This window comes from Paroedura picta, chromosome 9 (assembly GCF_049243985.1).
Source record: "Paroedura picta isolate Pp20150507F chromosome 9, Ppicta_v3.0, whole genome shotgun sequence".
Lineage (NCBI taxonomy): Eukaryota > Metazoa > Chordata > Lepidosauria > Squamata > Gekkonidae > Paroedura > Paroedura picta.
The window spans coordinates 33,705,458-33,724,092 of NC_135377.1; the positions used below are offsets into that span (position 1 = coordinate 33,705,458).

At 51.6% G+C, this 18,635-nt stretch overlaps 2 protein-coding genes across 2 annotated transcripts in view; one reads left to right on the forward strand and one right to left on the reverse strand.

Moving 5' to 3' along the window:
* The window catches only part of CYP7B1 (cytochrome P450 family 7 subfamily B member 1), a 117,222-nt gene extending 109,699 nt beyond the window's left edge, over positions 1-7,523 (forward strand). Inside the window, exon 6 of the mRNA XM_077352295.1 lies at positions 2,001-7,523. Within this exon, the coding sequence (XP_077208410.1) occupies positions 2,001-2,288 (288 nt within the window). The 3' untranslated portion in view covers positions 2,289-7,523. The remainder of the gene's footprint in view (positions 1-2,000) is intronic.
* A 5,253-nt stretch (positions 7,524-12,776) lies between these two features.
* Positions 12,777-15,722, reverse strand: BHLHE22 (basic helix-loop-helix family member e22). Its single transcript, XM_077352296.1, has one exon. It carries the CDS (start codon positions 15,619-15,621, stop codon positions 14,803-14,805), a length of 819 nt encoding a protein of 272 aa, XP_077208411.1. The 5' UTR covers positions 15,622-15,722; the 3' UTR covers positions 12,777-14,802.
* Positions 15,723-18,635: the final 2,913 nt, after the last annotated feature.

Below are 18,635 nucleotides of genomic sequence, written 5' to 3' on the forward strand. Positions count from 1 at the left end.
ATTATAAATTATTAATATGAATTAAAGCAAGCCATAAAATCAAAAGCCATTAAAATGAACTTCAGACTAGAAACAGACCATAAAAACAGCTTTAAAATATGGAATATTCAAGTTAAAATCACCGGTACACATTATGTAAACTGCAAGTCAGGTTCACTGCAGAAGTTTTGGGATAGAAAATTCATCTAAATATCATATATCTAATTCTGAACATAATAAAAAATGTAGATTGATAAATCTACAGTTTAGGGCCATATAAGAGATGGCCCTACAAATGACTGGGGACACCTACATTTGCAAAAAAGAAACATTGCTTTCACAGACGATAAAAGAAAAAAAGTATGATGCTCAGTAGGGCAAGCAAGAGGAATGACCAAGGCAGAAGGGAATTAATTCATTTGACAAATGCAAATGAATGGCTTTTTGTTGAAAATATGCATGATTATTTGTTGAGTCATAATTCACAGTACTGCCCTTTTTTAGCCCTGGAAAAGAACCTCATGGTCACACCTGAGGGACCACCTTTCTGCCTACACCCCTCAAAGACATTTAAGCTCCACTACCTCCAACTGCCTGGTGATCACTGGCCCCAAGGACCTCAACTGGGGCCAGAGCTTTTTTTATCTTGGCCCCCACCTGGTGGAACGAGCTCCCAGAGGAGACCAGGGCCCAATGGAACTTGAACAATTCTGCAAAGCCTGCAATAGGGAGCTCCTCCGCCAGGCACTTGGTTGAGGTCGACCTGAACCAATCACTTTCCATTGACCCTGAGCCCTCCCCCCCATGAAATCCCCGCTGATTTGTCCAACGCACTGGGCCATCAGTATGCTGCAATTTGAATTACTGCTCTCACTATTGTTCCATTGTTCTATCGTATTGTTCTGTAGTAATACTGCATTGTTACCATTTATAGCTACTGAGTACTGTTCCCTGTTCCACTAAGTTTTATGCAAACTGCCCTGAGCTTCAGGGGAGGGCAATATATATAAATATAATGAAATAAATAAATATATATCCAACCCACCAGTTAATATATCTCATGCTGTGCTTTCCGTGCGTACACCTTCAGAAGTGACAACCTGATACAAGGCTTTTTCAGTAAGGACCCCTCACCTATTAAATGCCTTTTCCCTTGAGGCTGCCCGCTCTCTTTTAGGCACCAGGCAAAAGCGTTCCATTTAGGCAAGTTTTTAATTAAGGGGTTGATCTTTTAAAATGTTTTTGTAGTATGTTTTTAGTCTGAAAACTGATACTCTTTTTAAGTTACCCAATTAACCTGTGTCTTTAGGTATTTTTAATGCTGGGTTTTTAGTAACTTTTAATTGTTTGTGCTATTATTATTGTGTAAGCCACCTAGGTCAGATTAACTGGGTAGGCAGCATGACAATTTTCTAAATATATATTGTTCAAAGAGCTCAAGCAAATACCAGCTGATTGTACTGTGTGTATACACAGCCGAAGTACACTTGAACATGTTATGTCATCAGCTCTGGGTGTAGGGAAATGATCGGTAGGTTCAGATGTGGTGGGAAGTCAACTTGCGTTCACTAGTTACTTTAACTACTGCTTCACTGTTCCATAGAGATATCCTCAAGATCTCTTACCTCAGACACTTTCACATGCAAATTCCAAGCGTGACTGTAGTCAATCTGTGTTGACATCTGTACAAAGATTTTTAATGTGTGTGTGTGTGTGAATTAGATCTAAAATTCATATAAAACTCAATGCAGCCAGAAGAGCTCAGATCTCTTTCCAAAGATCTGTAGTTTGAGATTGTGCATATATTTTAGAAACATTGTTTCTAAATTTAAGCTTGATCCCACAGTTGACTTGTGTCTGCCTATATTACATTTTCATATTTCAGCCACAAGTTTAGCCATGCCATCAAAAGGAATTTGGGCAAAAGTAAAATCACAACATGTTAACTTTTAGTGATTGTTAGGTCCATTATGATAGGTCCTTCTACACTTTAGTAATTTTCTACCTTCTGTATCTTTCAGAAATACAAAGTTGACCGTTATGTAGAAAATGGCAAGAAGAAGACCACCTTCTACAAACAGGGAAAGAAGCTGAAATACTTTCTAATGCCCTTTGGCTCTGGAAGCAGCAAGTGTCCTGGCAGGTTCTTTGCAGTGAATGAAATTAAGCTGTTTGTTATTTTATTATTAACTTATTTTAATGTGGAAATAATGGAAGAGAAAAAAATAGGATTGGAGAAAAATAGACTGGGACTTGGTATTGCCTTACCAGACTCTGATATTTCCTTTTGTTACAAGCTAAGGCCTTAAGATACTAAATCATCTGTTAACATTACAAATTCCCTATCCTTTCTTCTGTATTCTTCCTTGAAATGCAGTATGGCATTGATCTCTTTCTGGTGTCTTTACTGTTAGGGATATAGTTCATCTGTGAAATCTTGGGTTATGTCATAGACACTAGTATATTTGCAGAGCAGATGATATATATGCAAAATCTTCTTATATTATACTGCAAAGTGATTCTTTGAATACTTTATGATTCATGATTTGGGATTCTAGCCCCCATCAGAAGGTCATTGATTTACTGATAGGAGCATGCCATTGAAGCTAAAATCCTAAATATACTAGCCAAGAAATGTTATTGAATGCAGTGAGGTTTAATTAAGATTATGCAGAAGAAGGGAAAGATGAACTAACCAGTTACCAGAGGGGCAGACCAGCACACAATTTGTGTGACCTGAGAGGGCCAACTGCATTCCCAAGACTGCTTTTCACTAATGACTGTGATATTCTCCTTACATGACAGGGAATATATAGCAAAAAATCATAGTTCATAGTCTGAGGAAGAGTGCTTGCACTCGAAAGCTCACGCCCTGAATAAATCCTTGTTGGTTGTAAAGGTGCTACTGGACTCTGATTTTATTGTGCTACTTCAGACCAACACGGCTACCTATTTGAATCTATCATTTTTTAGTTATACTTGGTGAATATTATAATATTATAAACACCTTCTGTGCTGGGCCAAATTTCTGACTTTCTGAAAGATGAAGTGCCTTGTCCACTTAATATGCTGTAGTGATGATTAAGCTGTGGCCCATGAGTCTGCAGTGTGCTCTCAGGTGCAAAATCATGGCAGGACTGATGTTTTCCCTGTTGCCAGTGGAAAATGCTGAACTGATGCTTGATTCCAAACTAATTGATTTCACCATGCAAGCCCTAACAATGGTTGTGTTCTATCAGGCAATCCCTTTTACACTCATCAATAGCATTTTAATGTGTGGGCATCTCAAGTAGTTTCTCTATTATTTCTAAAGCATTAAAATTTGGTTTATTTGCAACACAAAGTTTAAGAACAGTTGATCTGCTGAATAAATTATTGGTTGCTATTGAGAGCCAGCTTGGTGCAGTGATTAGGATTGCCGATTTCTAATCTGGCAAGCTGGGTTTGATTCCCCGCTCCTACTCCACATGCAACCAGCTGGGTAACCTTGGGCTCGCCACACTGATAAAGCTGTTCTGACCAATATCAGGGCTCCTCTCAGCCTCACCTATCTCACAGGGTGTCTGTTGTGGGGAGATAAAAGGGTAGGCAATTGTAAGCATTTGGGTAGAGAAAAGAACCAACGCTGCCGCTGCTTCTGCTTCTGCTTCTTCTTCTTCTTCTTCCTCTTCTTGATACTCCTATCCTTGAAAAAAGTACTCTCTGTGTTTTATGCAACATTTATGTTAATATTAGGTGATAACACAGTAAGGCAAACAGGGCAAATAGGAGATATCATGTAACTCAGAATTTCACTATACAGCTTGTAGGTTACTTGGAGCAAAAAGAAATGTTGATATCATTACATGTTGTCTAGAAACGTTGCATAAAAGTAAGCCGTAAAACGTCTCCTGCTGCAGTTATGACAAACCCTCCTTTGGCACCCTTTGGGAGCAGTTGTGGAAAATGAACACAGGTATTAGTTTTGAACACAACCTGCATGTTGATTCACACTGCGCTTTCAAGAGTTTGAAAATTAAATATCATGGTATAAGATAAGATGCTAGAAGGTAATGGCACTTTGTCAAAGTTAAAGGCAAAGCTTACATCAGATTAATCACTGATCAGTTGCTGCCATGTCTGAGTGGGAACCAGCAGGAGAATGTATGTATGTGTACAAATGAAGTCTGGGAAAGAGATCTTCAGAAGCACAGTTAGGTGCTAGGAGGCCAGTTGCCATTGAGTCCCTCTCTCTGCACACCGAGACCAATTAGGCAAAGCCCAAACCCTGCAGAATAGACCTGTAGACCTGTAGGGTCTTAAAATACATTTTACAAACTTTTTTACCAATTTGAGAACTTGTTCGTTTATGGAAATTGTCTCCTATTATTTGTAACATGATTGAGGCAACAAGATATTTGTTTTCTTAAAATTTTTGGTAGCAGGCAAAGAATGACAAGGCCGCTTCAAAGAATGACAGGTAGAATAACTCAATAGTTTAGTGATAGAAGTCAAGGGGCTGATTTCTAAGGTCTAGTACAGACATTTTTCCTGAGTGTTCTCTCACAGTGGCTATGGCTAAAGTTGTTTTCACTTTCTGCTCTGAAGTATAAAATATATATTGGTACAGCTATTTTTTTTATGAACAAAATGGAATATAAAGCATTTCGTCTACTATTAACTATTCTGATAACTATTCTGCTTCTGATGTTGTAAAACTTAACACTGGCATATGATTTATTATCTATTACTTGTATATTATGGCAAAAGGTACATATGAACACTGCTCAGGAAGAAAATTAAAGCTTAATCATATTGTTTGATATTTCACAATCAATAATTTCTACAATTTATTATCAAGTGCATTCCTTGTTCTGAGCTTAACACGCACACTTGATTTATGTCTTAAGATACATTGTTTGCTATTTTGGAAAGTCCTTGGGCGACAAATTACAAATGCTAATGTGCACTTTTGAAAGGAAGTCCTTTTAACCCTTTTTAGTTCTGAAACAACCTCTAATGGATAGCAGAAAAGTTCAAACTTCTAATTGTGTGTGTGTGTGTGTGTGTGTGTGCTGGGTAGAAGCTGGCGATAATATAAACAAAGATAGCATCCACAACAATAAACACGGTTAAAGAAAGCCAGTGTGGCATAGTGGTTAGAATTTCGGTCTCAACCTCCTTTTCTCCAGGCTGAACATTCCCAAGTCCCTCAACCTATCTTCATAGGGTTTGGTCCCTTGGCCCCAAATCATCCTCGTCGCTCTCCTCTGTACCCTTTCAATTTTATCCACGTCCTTCTTGAAGTGAGGCCTCCAGAACTGCACACAGTACTCCAGGTGTGGTCTGACCAGTGCCGTATACAATGGGACTATGATATCTTGTGATTTTGATGTGATGCCCCTGTTGATACAGCCCAAAATGGCATTTGCCTTTTTTTACTGCCTGCTCATGTTTAGCTTACAATCCACAAGTACCCCAAGGTCTTGTTCACACACAGTGTTACCTAGAAGCATATCCCCCATCCAGTAGGCATGCTTTTCATTTTTCTGACCCAGATGTAGAACTTTACACTTATCTTTATTAAATTGCATCTTGTTCTGATTTGCCCATTTTTCCATTGTGTTCAGATCTCGTTGAACTCTGTCTCTATCTTCTAGAGTATTTGCCAGTCCTCCCAATTTGGTGTCATCTGCAAACTTAATGAGTAGTCCCTCCACCCCCTCATCTAGTCTAGATAATTAATAAATATGTTAAAAAGTACCGGACTGAGCACCGAGCCCTGAAGTACCCCGCTACTCACCTCCCTCCAGTCTGATGAAACACCATTGACAACAACTCTTTGCAATTCTCTAACCAATTCCCTATCTACCTAACTATCTGAAAATCCAGATTGTACTCCTTCAATTTATACATCAGAACATCATGAGGAACCTTATCAAAAGCTTTACTAAAATCAAGTAAACTAAATCAACTGAATTTCCATGATCCAGCAAACCTGTTACTTGGTCAAAGAAGGAAACCAGGTTGGTCTGACAGGATCTGTTGGAGACAAATCCATGCTGACTTCCCTGGATCACCAAATTGTCCTCCAGATGTTTGCAGATCGCTCTCTTTAATATCTTCTCTATTATCTTCCCCACAACAGAGGTCAGACTCACTGGTCTGTAGTTTCCCGGGTCATCCTTCCTCCCTTTTTTGAAGATCGAAATTTAATTTAATGTAGCCTCTGAGAGGGGGGTGTTAGCTGGGGGGGAAATTGAGTATTTACTAGTCAAAACTTCTTAGAGGCAGAGCATTGTGAGAAATGAATGACTAGGAGACCTCTTGATTTTCTTATGTATGCTGCCTTCAAACTCATGATAGTAAAAACCTGGATATAAATAAAAATATTATGAGGCATGGCAAATTGTTGCATGTCTCTCGGTGTGCCTTGCAGCAGGAGGCATAGCAGGTAATCAGGGCTGGTTTGTAGGAGAGAAGGAGGGCTGGTGTGCAGTTTGGGGCAGCTCTCTCTGTGTCTCTCTCTGTCTCCCTCACAGCAGGAGCAATAGGAGGGAATGAGGGCTTGTGTTCAGTCTGGTAGGGCTCTGTATGTCTCTGTCTGGCACGTCTGAGAGGAACGTGGCTAGCGTCCAGTGAGGGAGGGTGAGAGCTGTAGGGGCAGGGCCAATCAGAGTGCAGCCAGCTTTGCTGGTCCTATTGGTCCTGATTGGTCCTATTCCAACTTGGACAGCCGGACACATTCCACCCCCTAGGCTGTTTCACAAATATATAGAGGAACCATGGATAAGGATATACGCCATTTCTGGACTATACGTCTTCATCCCCCCTATGATGACTGAAAACCACAACTCCAAAGTGGAACTCTGTAAACAGTAGTTAAATAAGTTTAGAGAATCACATTATATAGAATGCAATGCACACACCCATCCCACCCAAAGAATTGAGGCCCCCAAGAACAGCTTTGGCCCCATCGTAAGAGAATCTTGGATCATACTGCTTATTTTCCTCCTTAAGTGCATAACTGCAATACATTTCAGTGGGAAGAAGTGCTAATCTACAGTGGCAAACACTACTATTTGCATCTCCGTTATGCTGCCTGTGAGTTACTGCAGTATACATGTCACGTCTGCTCCCTTACCTGTCAAATGGGTAGGTATTCTCCCTATGAAGGCTTAGGGATCATGTGTTTTGTTTGTTTATATTTCATCACTGTTACCCTGGAAGCTATCTTGACTAGTTGGCAAATCAGTCCAATTAGGAATATTGAGGATTTCTCCAATTAATACTGCTGACTTTGATGGAACTCATGGCAAAATATGGTAGTGCTATTACCTCTCTACTATTAATTTGTGTTTGCTGATTGCTTTCCATAACACTGCAGTATGTAATAACGGTACTAATATTTCAAAAACTAACTAGTGTTAAACCACTAAAGCTGCCACTTGAACCTCAATGCCTGGTGCCTTTGAATAATTTCCTCTGTATGTGTGTGTTTTAAATAAGAATATTCTTATTTCTTACAGCCAAGGTAGAATAAACTCATTTATCAATGTCTTGTCCCAGTGTGTTTCTTCATTTATCAGTCATACTGAGTTCAGTTATATTTAGTCTCAGGTAAGTGCACACAGGATTGCAATCTTAGTTAACATCCATTCACTGAAAGTACATTTTAGATGATTGTCTGCAAAAGTATAATGGGTGCATTTCATACCTAAAGAACTGCAAACATCCTAGTATGACCCTAAAAATTATGGGCTTAGTAGGCATGCCGTGTTTCAGGGCCTGCATACAAAATAGCTTATTCAGTTTTTAAAGTGTTTAAAGTTTCTAAAGCCTTAATCAACCAAAGTGCCAGCAATTTATTTGATATATGGAAAGATAAGAATGAAAACCTACTTCAGAGATCATGATTAATACCAACAAATTAAAAATAGCTTTTTAATATAGTGAAATCTCTAACAAAGTAGTATTTTTTTAAATACCAGGTCTATCCGTATCTGTGTATTTAAGTAGTTCATTTTAAACTAATATCCACGTACAATACAGGCATGTTGTTTGAAACCTCGGTGCCAGGTTTGAAAGCAAAATGTACTACTTTTAGTTTCAGTGGAAATACATCTCATTACTGAAGAATTAATAAAACACAATGGAAAGTTTCAGCACTAGTGGGGGGATGGCACTCAGCCCTTTCCCTTGCCAGTAGCACAAAAAGTTGTGATAGTCTCAAATAGGAAGGATTTGTTTGTGCTTTATGGATCTGTTTTACAGGTAATCACTAAAACTAAATTATATACACTGCTGTAACCAGCATCTATTGTTTAGCATAACTAAAATGTAGGCAGAAAAGTTATCTACCCCTTAAAGCAGGGGTATTCAAACTGCAGCCCTCCAGATGTCCATGGACTACAATTCCCATGATCCCCTGCCAGCGTTTGCTGGCAGGAGCTCATGGGAATTGTAGTCCATGGACATCTGGAGGGCCGCAGTTTGAATACCCCTGCTGAAAAGGATTCAAAATATGATACTTTGTCCCCCTTTTATGGAGGGAACTTTTGTGATGCAGAAGTCTTGCTATCTACAGTCAGCTTCATAAACTCAGCCAACTATTGTGGAATAATTTAGACCAGGGGTAGTCAAATGCTGGCAGGGGCTTCTGGGAATTGTAGTCCATGGACATCTGGAGGGCCGCAGTTTGACTACCCCTGATTTAAGGTGTAGATAACTTTTCTGCCTACATTTTAGTTATGCTAAACAATAGATGCTGGTTACAGTGGTATATATAATTTAGTGTATATAATTTAGGAACACGAAGTCTGCATCTCAAGGTATAATAGATTTCCCCACTTCTCTTATTAAGACATACAGTTTTTTAGATAAGAAGCCTGTCATTGTTACCAAAACCCCCAATCTTTACATTCAGTACTGTGGAAGAGATTTTAAAAGCCTGTTTCTGGACATCTGCAAATACTGGAGCCCCTTTGGAAAAGGGAGACCCTGAACTGCCAGACAAGTACTTGGTGCTTTGGCCTTACTGCAGTGGTTGCAAGTGACCTGGCCCTGTTGGCCTATGAAGAGGGACAGCCAGAGCAGACGGAATGCAGGCTGCCTTACCTAGCTCTGTTACTCTAACGCTGTTGAGTGATGGGGGGGGGTGATTTTTTGTTGTTGTTAGGTGCAAAGTCGTGTCCGACCCATCGCGACCCCATGGACAATGATCCTCCAGGCCTTCCTGTCCTCTACCATTCCCGCGGGTAATTTTAACCGCTGCTTACTACAGGTTTGCCTTCAAAAGGTTTTCTCCTGGGCCATTTCAAGTGATTCTCTCTCCACCCTGCTGGTGCCAGCCTGTGTGCAGCAGAGTAGTGTGTTCAAATGCAGACACTTGCCTTGCTGCCTGGCTGCGTCTGCCTTAACCCTGTGCAGCCAGCCAGGGCCAGGCTGGGAGGGAGGGAGGGAGCCGATTGCCTTCCGCGGGGGCCCGTCGGGGTTGGCGCTCAGGCCGGTGTGCGGCGAGCTGACTCCTGGCGAGGGCAGAGGGAAACCAGAGGGCGACCTTGGCACTCGGGCTGGAAAGCCACGTCAGGCCTGGGGCACCTCATCCGCCTCCAATTTGTGCTCCTGCATGGGAGCTGGGGCACTGAGGTTTCCAGTGCATAAAGGTCAAGAAGAAGCCGCACCTCGAGCCCTGCCAGCCCCCCCCCCCCGCAGCAGCCGCCCCTGCCTCCTCCGCGGAGAAGCCCACCGGGGGCAAAAGGGTGCCCAGGGGCGGCCACGGAGGCGCTTCCCGGCAACCTCATCGGAGAGGCCAGAGGGGTCGGGGGATCCTCTGGGTCCTGGGGGGTCCTCCCTTCGTGCCGATCGCCGCCCCGTCTCAGCTCTCGCACGCCGGGGCCGGGGCCCAACTTTCCCCGCCCCCTCAAGCCGAGAAGGGCGCGTCGTCGGGGGGAGGACGGCCTCGGGCCAGCCCCCACCGCCCAGCGCCACCCGCCTGGCGCCCGGCCTCGGAGGGGGAGTGCCAAGTGCCTCCTGCAGGGGGCTCTCTCCTCCCTGTCCCGCCGTCTCTCCGCCGCGGCTTCGGGGCAGGGCAGGCGCGGCCTGGCGCGCGTCTCCCTCTCCCTCTCCGGGGTGGCCCTCCCGGCCCCTCAGGCCCCCGGAGGCGCGGACGGAGGCGAGGCGAGGCGAGGCGCCGGCGCGCGAGAGGCCTTCCTTCTGGCGTCGTGGCCCTTTTCCGAGAGGCAATTAGTTACCATAGCATCTCCGACGGAAATGTGCCCAGAGCACACCATTAACAGTTAAACGGAGGATTCAATTTAACACATGATTATATCTTTCATAAGTCATTATATTAGGCAAGTCAATGTCACTCACGCTGGGACAAGCGCGGGATGAGAACCGGGGCGAGCAGGGACCGCGGAGCTTGCCTTGGCAACGGGGAGGGGGGGGTTCGAGAGGGGGGGCGCTGGGGCTGGCTGAAGGATCCTCCTTCGGCGGGGCGGCTCGAAATGGACAAAAGCTCTTCGCGGGCCACATTCACGACGGATTAAGTGATCCACCAGGCCAGGCCGGGGAGGCCCCCACAGCGCCGGAGAGAAGGCCGGCCGGCCGGCAGGCAGACAGGGGTGGGGGTGGAGGGAGGGAGGGAGCTCCGAGACGGCGCGCCATTGGCAAGCCCCGCGCAGGGCCGGGCCGAGCGCGGCCAATTCCCAGCGACGCCGCGGATGACAGAGCGCAAGAGGGGCCAGGCGCTCCCTGCACGTGTCCCCCCCTCCACACGTGGAGTACAGCACCAGCCGTCCCAGCGCTCCGGCGGGAGGGGAGATGGAGCACTGCCTCGCCCTCCCCCAGCCCAGCCCAGCCCTGAGGAGGTGCCGCCGCCGCCGGTGCTGTCGGGGAAGGGGAAGCGACGCTTCGGAAGTCCTCCGGGGTCCCGAGGGAGCGCAGGGTGAAGCCCAGCGGGTGCTCAAGGGCCACCAGCCGAGTGCCTCGAGCGCTTGGATAAATAAAGCGGAGGGGGGAACCACTGCGAGAGACGACCCAAAAGGGATGAGGAAAGCGACGCGTCGGTCAGGCACTCTGGGGCAGCGCGAAAAGGGCCAGGAAAGGAGCCGGGGAGATGCTAGTCTGGCCAGACTTCTGGGCCGAGGGCCGCGATCCGCGCCTGGTGGGGCTCCCGGCTCCAAATTCTGGACTGCCTCCGTCAAGTCCCCCCCCCCTCCACACACATCAGGAGTGGGATCAGGAGCGCGGGGATACCTGTCTCCTATCGAGTCGTGTCCGAGTACCTGCTCGAGGAGGCGATCCCATCTAGTCCCGGCAAAGTTTATCATCCACAGCCACGGGAGAGGCAGGGCGGTGCTGCCTAGTACTGGGCCTCCGGAGGACGGTCGGAGCCCTCCCAACCAGATGTCCTAAACTGGCAGCAAAGCCAACCCATGGATGGCCGATGTCCCTAGGGTAGGGCTGCCGGGGCCCTTTCACGGACCAGAGCGCCGCCCGCCTGCCTGCCTGCCTGCCTTGAGGCTCCTCCTGGCCGTACCTGGTCAGTCATTGAGTGGGGGCGCTGGGCTTCTGCGGGAGGGAGCCAGCCTCGTGGCCGGGGAGCTCGGGCGCCCTTCGGAGGCTCACGTCTAAAATGGGGGGGGGACAAGGGGGGGGCCGGCCGGGCTTCTGGCTGCGCTTAATTCCTAATCAGGATGACGGACAGCAGGGAGAGAACAATGCGAACGAATGGCTGTGCTGCTGATCACTTTGCCCCTTGATTAAAGACACCCAATTATGGCGCAGAACAGTGTCGTAATTATGTTCCTTAATCACATCCAGGAGGTCTAATTGCCTTAACGATGTGTTTCATTAAATGAATTTAGGTATTATAGTCGACAGTTTTCATACACAGTTGTTTTCAAATTAACATAATATTAGACATCGTCATGGAAATTGTTTTAATAATCATAATTAGACGCACCCAGGCTTTGTATCTGGTAAATACCGAGCGACGGTTTCTCCTGGCGCCCGGGGCTGGCGGAGCGGCCCACCCCGCCCGGCCTGCATGCCTGCCTTCGCCGCGCTGCCCAGGGAGGGGGCCCCTGGAAAGTGACCGCTTCTCACTCCCCGCCGCCCCCTCCAGCCTGCCGGGCCCTCGAGAAGGGAGAAGAGGCAGACGCCGAGCAGGCGGGCTGGCTGGCCGGGGCTCACCTCGGTCCCGCAGCAACTAGCCAGGGGCGCGCCGAAGGGTCAGTCGAACCCAAGCGAAGCGAACCCCACCGTCGCCGCAGAGAAGAGAGAGACCGACCCGACCAAAGGGCGGCGGCTCTGGGTGCAGGGACTTTGTAAAACTACCTGGACTGCGGGGGTAGAGCAAAGCCGCCGCCGGAGGAAGTTTTGAGTTTGTTTGGAGTCTTTACATTTGCTCACGTGAATCCAGAGTTACTCCGAATTAACCCTCGGCGCATTGGAGACTGTCGCATGTCCTTAAATAAATGGCGATTGCCCCCCCCCCCGCCCCAATTCCCAAACCAGATTTTCTTCCTTTAGAAGCAAGAACCTGGCGGGCCCTTTCCTTCTCCTGGATAAGTCCCGCCAAACAGGCCCACTTGTGCACACACCGGCTTCAAAGGGAGAAATAAATATATAAATAAAAATAACTGGACCACAGCAAGGCCTTTCCATCAGCTCGCTTAATTTGAGGACTATTTTCCCATCTTAAAGCTGCCCGTCTACAAGAACCAAATGAAGGAGGGGGTGGGCTTTTGCCCCTCTTACAAAGCACATCATGGTTAAAATTTGTTCAAAATATTTTAATAAAGATTCTTTCCGACATAGATACACGTACAAACCACCATACATCGCTGTCATCATCTGATTGACCTATTGAATATATATATCACTCTTTTTACACATCCATGACCTGGCAACAGATCCATGACGGCTGTCCTTTGCCCACCCACAGCTGACAGCCTGCATTTGGACGATCAGCAAGCGGTGGGAAATAGCAGGCCTCTTGGTGAAGGCGGGGGGGGGGGGGGAGAGAGAGAGGGATTGATTTTCGGATTTCCACTTCCTTGGCAGCCTTTGGGCTGCCGTCCGGTGGCCCAAGTGAGAGGAGTCCAGTCCCTCTAATGGTCCCGGACAGGCAGTTCCAGCCACAACCCAATTAAGTTCAAACGCCGATCGCGGAGACCCGGACTCACCCTGGCCCCTCGGAAACCAGTTTCATGACATTAGATGGCATCGGCTTGCAGGGCGATCTGCTTCCAGCAGCGACCACCTGCCCGGCCCACAGCCCCGTTTGCCTGAAATAGAACCCGACTGCTTGACCGTGAAGTGCCAAGAGCCCTCTTACTCGGAGAAACGCTCCATTGAGAACAACGAGGCTTACACCCGAGTAAACGTAATAAGCATCCCGATCCGAAGTAATCTAGCCTATTCCGGTTTAACTGGCTTGCGGGTCAGAAACTGCTTGGCTTAACACACACACCCTCCCCTAGGGCATCGGCTAAAGTGGATTGTGGCAGAGACACACACAACAGTTGTTGGGGGCTGCTTGACGATCCACAAACTCCACGTGAAAGCTACCTTGGAGGGAAACGGCTCCTGTTGACTTCTCGGCCTCGGAGCGTCAGATGGGGGCGAAGGTGTGGACTAAGAGCCCGGGCTCGCCCTCCTCCAAAGCGGCCCGCTTTCTGGCTCCTGCCCGATGCCTTGTCGCCAGCCGGAGCCGGGAATCCCTTGGCGCTGCCCAGAGTTTCTACACGCCGGCAGCCCAGCTCCTTAAGCCAGCAAGAATACACCTCTCTCCTGTCATTTTTGGACTGAAGCGATTTATTAAAGCTTAATTTATAAATACAGGGATGATGACGATGATGCAAAAACCCAGATGACCTTCATAAGCCCCAGCAGCTCGGATACATCAAGATTTCTGGTTCGTAATGTCCTTGGCAAATCAATGCTTTAAACACTTGGCACAAAGTGAATGGGGCTGCTGAGAAGCATTGAAAAAAAGAAGGGGAGAAAACCAGGTAAGACCCCCCCCCATGACCTTAACACAGGAGGATTATTATTGGCGTGAAAGGGTCAGTGGAATAAATAGCACGTCTTCTTGCTCACAGGATTGCAAGGTGAAAAGGAAACAAGGTGCACATCTCTCCAAAATAATAATAATAGTAATAATAATGACAAACCGGCATGACTTCAGCCACACGAACAAGGAGTTTGCCCCCCTCTGTTTAAGCTCACTCTCCGCAAGAACTTTGCGCATTTTCACAGGCTCAGAAGTTCAGAGAAGATTTAAAAATGCAAGTATTTTCAGAACAATTTTTTGCGCGTGTCTAAACTCAGGAAGTCTGAATTTCAAGTTTACTTGTTTCCTGGCTCAGAAGCAAAGAACCAAACCCAACAACAACAAAAAAGGAAAGCAACATTTCAAGAAACCCCTGCCAAGTGGCCTCCTTCCTCTGTCTGCGAGGTGACCATCCCCCAGGCCTCCTGCACCTCCCTCCCTTCTTCCAGCCCAGCCAGCACCCCTCCCCTTCCTTGGTCTTCGCGAAAAGTTCCCAATACTTGGGGGCTTCAGAACAGCAGGTGGAGCACAGGGGGGTTGGTTCTCTCCCCAACAGACCCTCTCCCTCTCTCTCACCCCCAAACATACAGCCCCCCCCAAAAATGCGACTCTTTCTTCCGTGTGTGAATGAAGCTTCGCTGAGGTTTCAGTTGCACGCAAGCCCCCCTGCCCACCCCAGCAGTCTCCTTCTGCAGGCGGCCGCGGCAGCAGTCCGGGCCGGGCCAGGCCCAAAGGCCTCCGGGGCGGGGGCGGCCGAGTCCGAGCGCGTCCGGCGCGCGGGGTTAAGGCTTCTCCGTGCACTGTTTGCAGAGGCTGGACGAGACGCTGTTGAAAAGGGCACATTTGTCGGGGCACGAGGGGGCGGGCGGCAGGCCGGCGCTGAAGGGGTAGCCGGCGGCGGCCGCCTGCTCGTAGGCCCCGAGCGCCGGGTGCAAGGCGGCGGCGGCGGCGGCGGCGGCGGCCGAGCCGGGCAGCGAGGCGGCCGAGAGGGCCTGGCCCTGGTTGAGATAGGCGACGAGGCGGCGCATCTCGTCGAGGGCCTGCGCCTGCATGAGGATGTAGTTCTTGGCCAGCAGGAGCGTGGCGATCTTGGAGAGCTTGCGCACCGAGGGGCTGTGCGCGTAGGGGATCACGGCCCGCAGCTCGTCCAGCGCGTCGTTCAGGTCGTGCATGCGCCGCCGCTCGCGGGCGTTGATGTTCAGCCGCAGCGCCTTCTGCTCCTTGGACTTCTTGGCCCCGCCGCCCACGCCGTGGTGTCCGTTGGAGCCGCCGCCGCCCTCGGGCGTCTTCAGCAAGGCGCCCCCCGCGCCCACCACGCCGCCCGCGCCCCGCAGCAGCAGCTCGCAGCGCTCGTCGCTGTCGTCGTCGGGGCTCTGCTCGCCGCCGCTGCTCTCCGCCACCGAGCTGCGGCTCGTCCCGCCGGGGCCGAACTTGACGCCCAGCGGCTCCCCCGCGCCCAGCGGCCCGGCCGCGCCTTCCCGCAGCAGCAGCGCCTCCGACTCGGCCGCCTCGTAGCAGCCCAGGGGCGAGGGCGCCGGGCGCGGCGGCGGCGGGTGGGCGGCCAGGTCCAGCCCCGGCGGCGAGCGAAAGGCGGACTCCATCCTCTTGGCCGCGCCGCCCGCGCTCTTGTGGCACCACTCCGTCCGCCACGCAGCCAGCCGCCCGCCCGCCCGCCGCCTCGCCCCTCCTCCGCCGCCGCCTCCTCCTCCTCCGCCTCCTCCTCCTCAGCCGCCGCCCCCCCCACCCGGCCGAGGCCGCGGGGCTCTCCCCTCCGAGCGCCGGCTCCCTTCGCCTCGGCCGCGCCGCCGCCTCTCGCCGCCCGCCGGCCAAGGAGGGCTCAGGCGTGGGCGGCGCCGCGACCCCCTCGGGCGCCGGGGCTGGGCTCCATCGCCGAGAGACCGGAGGCCGGCGGAAGCGCCGCTCGCTGCTTGGCTGGCGCCTCGCCGGGGCGCGGAGCGCGGCTGCTGCTGCTGCTGCTGCCTCCGCCGCCTTCTTGCGCCTGCCGAGCCTCTTGCGCCGCCGCCGCCGCTGCTCCTGCCGCCGCCGCCGCCAGCCGGGGGAGTCGTTTAGCTCATTAGCCGGGCGCGCAGGTTCTTATGGCGCGGCTGGCCTGTGGGGACCGCCGCGGCTGCCCAATCAGGTTAACGGCTTAATTAATAGGATTAAAGCGGTCACCCACGAGCCCCGCGCGCGCCTTCCTCTCACGCCGGCCTGCACGAGCCCAAGCCGGAGCCGGAGCCGGAGCCGGAGCCGGGCGGGCGCGCCATTCTTCTCGCGGCCATCTGCGGGCGCCGCTTCGCGCATATGCTCGCCAGGCGCCGCGTCCCGTCCGGAGCCCCACGACGGCCTGGGCGGCGTGACATGTGCGGCGGCCACCTCCAAGGACGCCGCCAAGGGCCGCGCGGCGCCGACGGGGCGGCCGCGGGGGAGGGACTCGCTCGCCGCGCACTTGCTCGCCCGGCGCTGCCGAGGACGGGGGCCAATTTAGCGCCGCCGGAGTGACGCCCCTCCCGGCCAGCCCTCCAAAGTCGGCGCGGGGGGCGGGGTGGGGGTGGGGCGCGCGTGGCTCGTCATTGGCCACCGGATTTCACTTCGGGTTTAGCCCAGCCCCGCGCGGCCTCTCCCTTGTCCCGCAGCCGGAGGTTTTGGGCAAAGGAAGTTTTCTTCCGCGTCTTTTTCACTCCCCCCCACGGATGCCTGCCGCAGCCTCAGGAGCCCTTGGGGGGGGGCACCAACCTCTGGGCTGAAGCGGCCCCCTCTGGCCCACCCTCTCGGGGGCCCCAGCAGCCCGGCGCAACCCCCCCCCCCGCCGTTGGCTTCCGTCCCTTGGCCCCCCGCGGGGTGCAGCCGGCGCAAGGCAGGCGACGAGGGACGCGCAGTGGGAGGCAGGATCGCGTGGGGCTCCCTCCGAAGAGGCTCCGGCGCTGCTGGCCCCGGCCAGAGACCCGCCCTGCTGCCTCTCCCGCGAGCGCTCCTCCCGCGGATCCTTTCGCAGAAACAAGCGAGCGATTCCGTTTCCTTGCGCGCTCACAAAAAGGGCCCAGCATGTAACCCCCCCCACACACACTATTTTGATGACATCACTAAATAACATTTCCCAACTCTTCCATTAAATCGTGCTTATGTGACAGAATCACTGAAGGCGATGAAATTTTGGGTTTCTCTGGTTTCATTAAAAACCTTTTAATTGTGTCTTTCACAGTTGGCCCCAGGTGTTGGACTCTTTTCATTACATTTTGCTCTAATGTGATGAAATTCTAATTCTCTCCTTACCATATGGTTAAATTTCCCCACTGAGAATTAGTTGAAAAAGAAGAAATAATCTATTAATCTCTGTAATAGATTCACAAATGAGGTTTGCCACAGAACCTTGTTTTTGAATGGTAATCTCGGAACAGTTGGGTGTCTTGTCTCCGCAAAGAAAAGGAGCAGGCGGCAGCAGACCCTCCCCCCCCCCCGAACTTTTCACCTGGAAAAGAATGAAAAGAAGCCAAGCGACAGATTCCCCCCCCCGCCAGACTCCCCCCCTCCGGCAATTGCCTGGAGACGTGTAGCCAGCCGATGCCCCCCCTCGTGTCCCTGCCTCGAAGAAGGAAGCGTCTCTCGCGCCCCCTCCACACCCCCCCTTTCCCTTTCCCTCCCCACCCCACCGAGTGCTCTGCGGTTCAGCCCCCGTCGCCCCCCCCCCCCGCCGGCCCGGGTAGCTCCCTTCTGGCTTCGGCGCGGCTGTGGGTGAGCCCGTCCTCCTGGGCGAGTCTTTCCCCAAGTCGCCTCGTCATTTTCTCCGGGGTCAGAAAGCCTCGGCGGGGAGGCCGCCCCCTGTTTCGTGGCGATCTGGGAAACTTCAGGACCGCGGGGAGCGCTGGGGTGGCAGGTTTCGCCGCCGATCTGGGCCGCGTCCTTAAGCCCGTCTCCTCCCCCTCCTGCTCCCCCCACCCCCGACCCCGCCCTCGGTTTTGCTGGGCGACTTGTGGGCTGGGGGCTCCCGTGGGCCCCCGAGCAGTGCTCCGATGCGGCGTCGGGGTCTTCCTGCCCCCCCCCCCGAGCCCGCGACGCGCCCGAACGGCGGCCTGCTTAGGCGAGTGATTGATGCCCCGTCGCGCTCTGGACAGGTGGGCCGCGCGGCAGCGAGCAGGTGTGCGGCATGTAAGGTCACCCCGCGAACAGAGAGACTTCGGGCGCTGCCACTCCCCCCCCCTCAGCAGGCCTGTTCGCGGCCCCCTCGTGCAAAGCGGGTCAGCGGCTCCCCCGGGCCGCCCTCCGCCTGCCCCCGCCTGGCCCGCGCCTCTCCGGGCATCAACCTCCAAAGCGCCCTGCGGAGGGAGGGAGGGAGGGAGGTAGGTAGGGGGAGCTCTCAGCCGAAGTCTCCCGTCCTCGGCCACTTGGGCGTCTGGCTCTGTCTCCCTGCCCTGCAGCCAACTCCTCCCGGATCCCCCAGAGGAGAGCTGGAGGCTGTCTGATAGTGGCCGGGAACTTCGGCCGGGAAGGCGGCCGCTGAATTTACCGGCTCTTTATAACTCCCCCTCCCCCCGGGTGGTTTACTGTGCCCTCGTAAACTCTGGCCGATTGCTCCGGGGAAGGCGTCAGGCCTTTAAGGCGGCGTTTATCTTCGGCC

Bases quoted from the DNA above. Each gene is read 5' to 3' on its own strand.
- BHLHE22 (XM_077352296.1), bottom strand. From the start codon at position 15,621: ATGGAGTCCGCCTTTCGCTCGCCGCCGGGGCTGGACCTGGCCGCCCAC.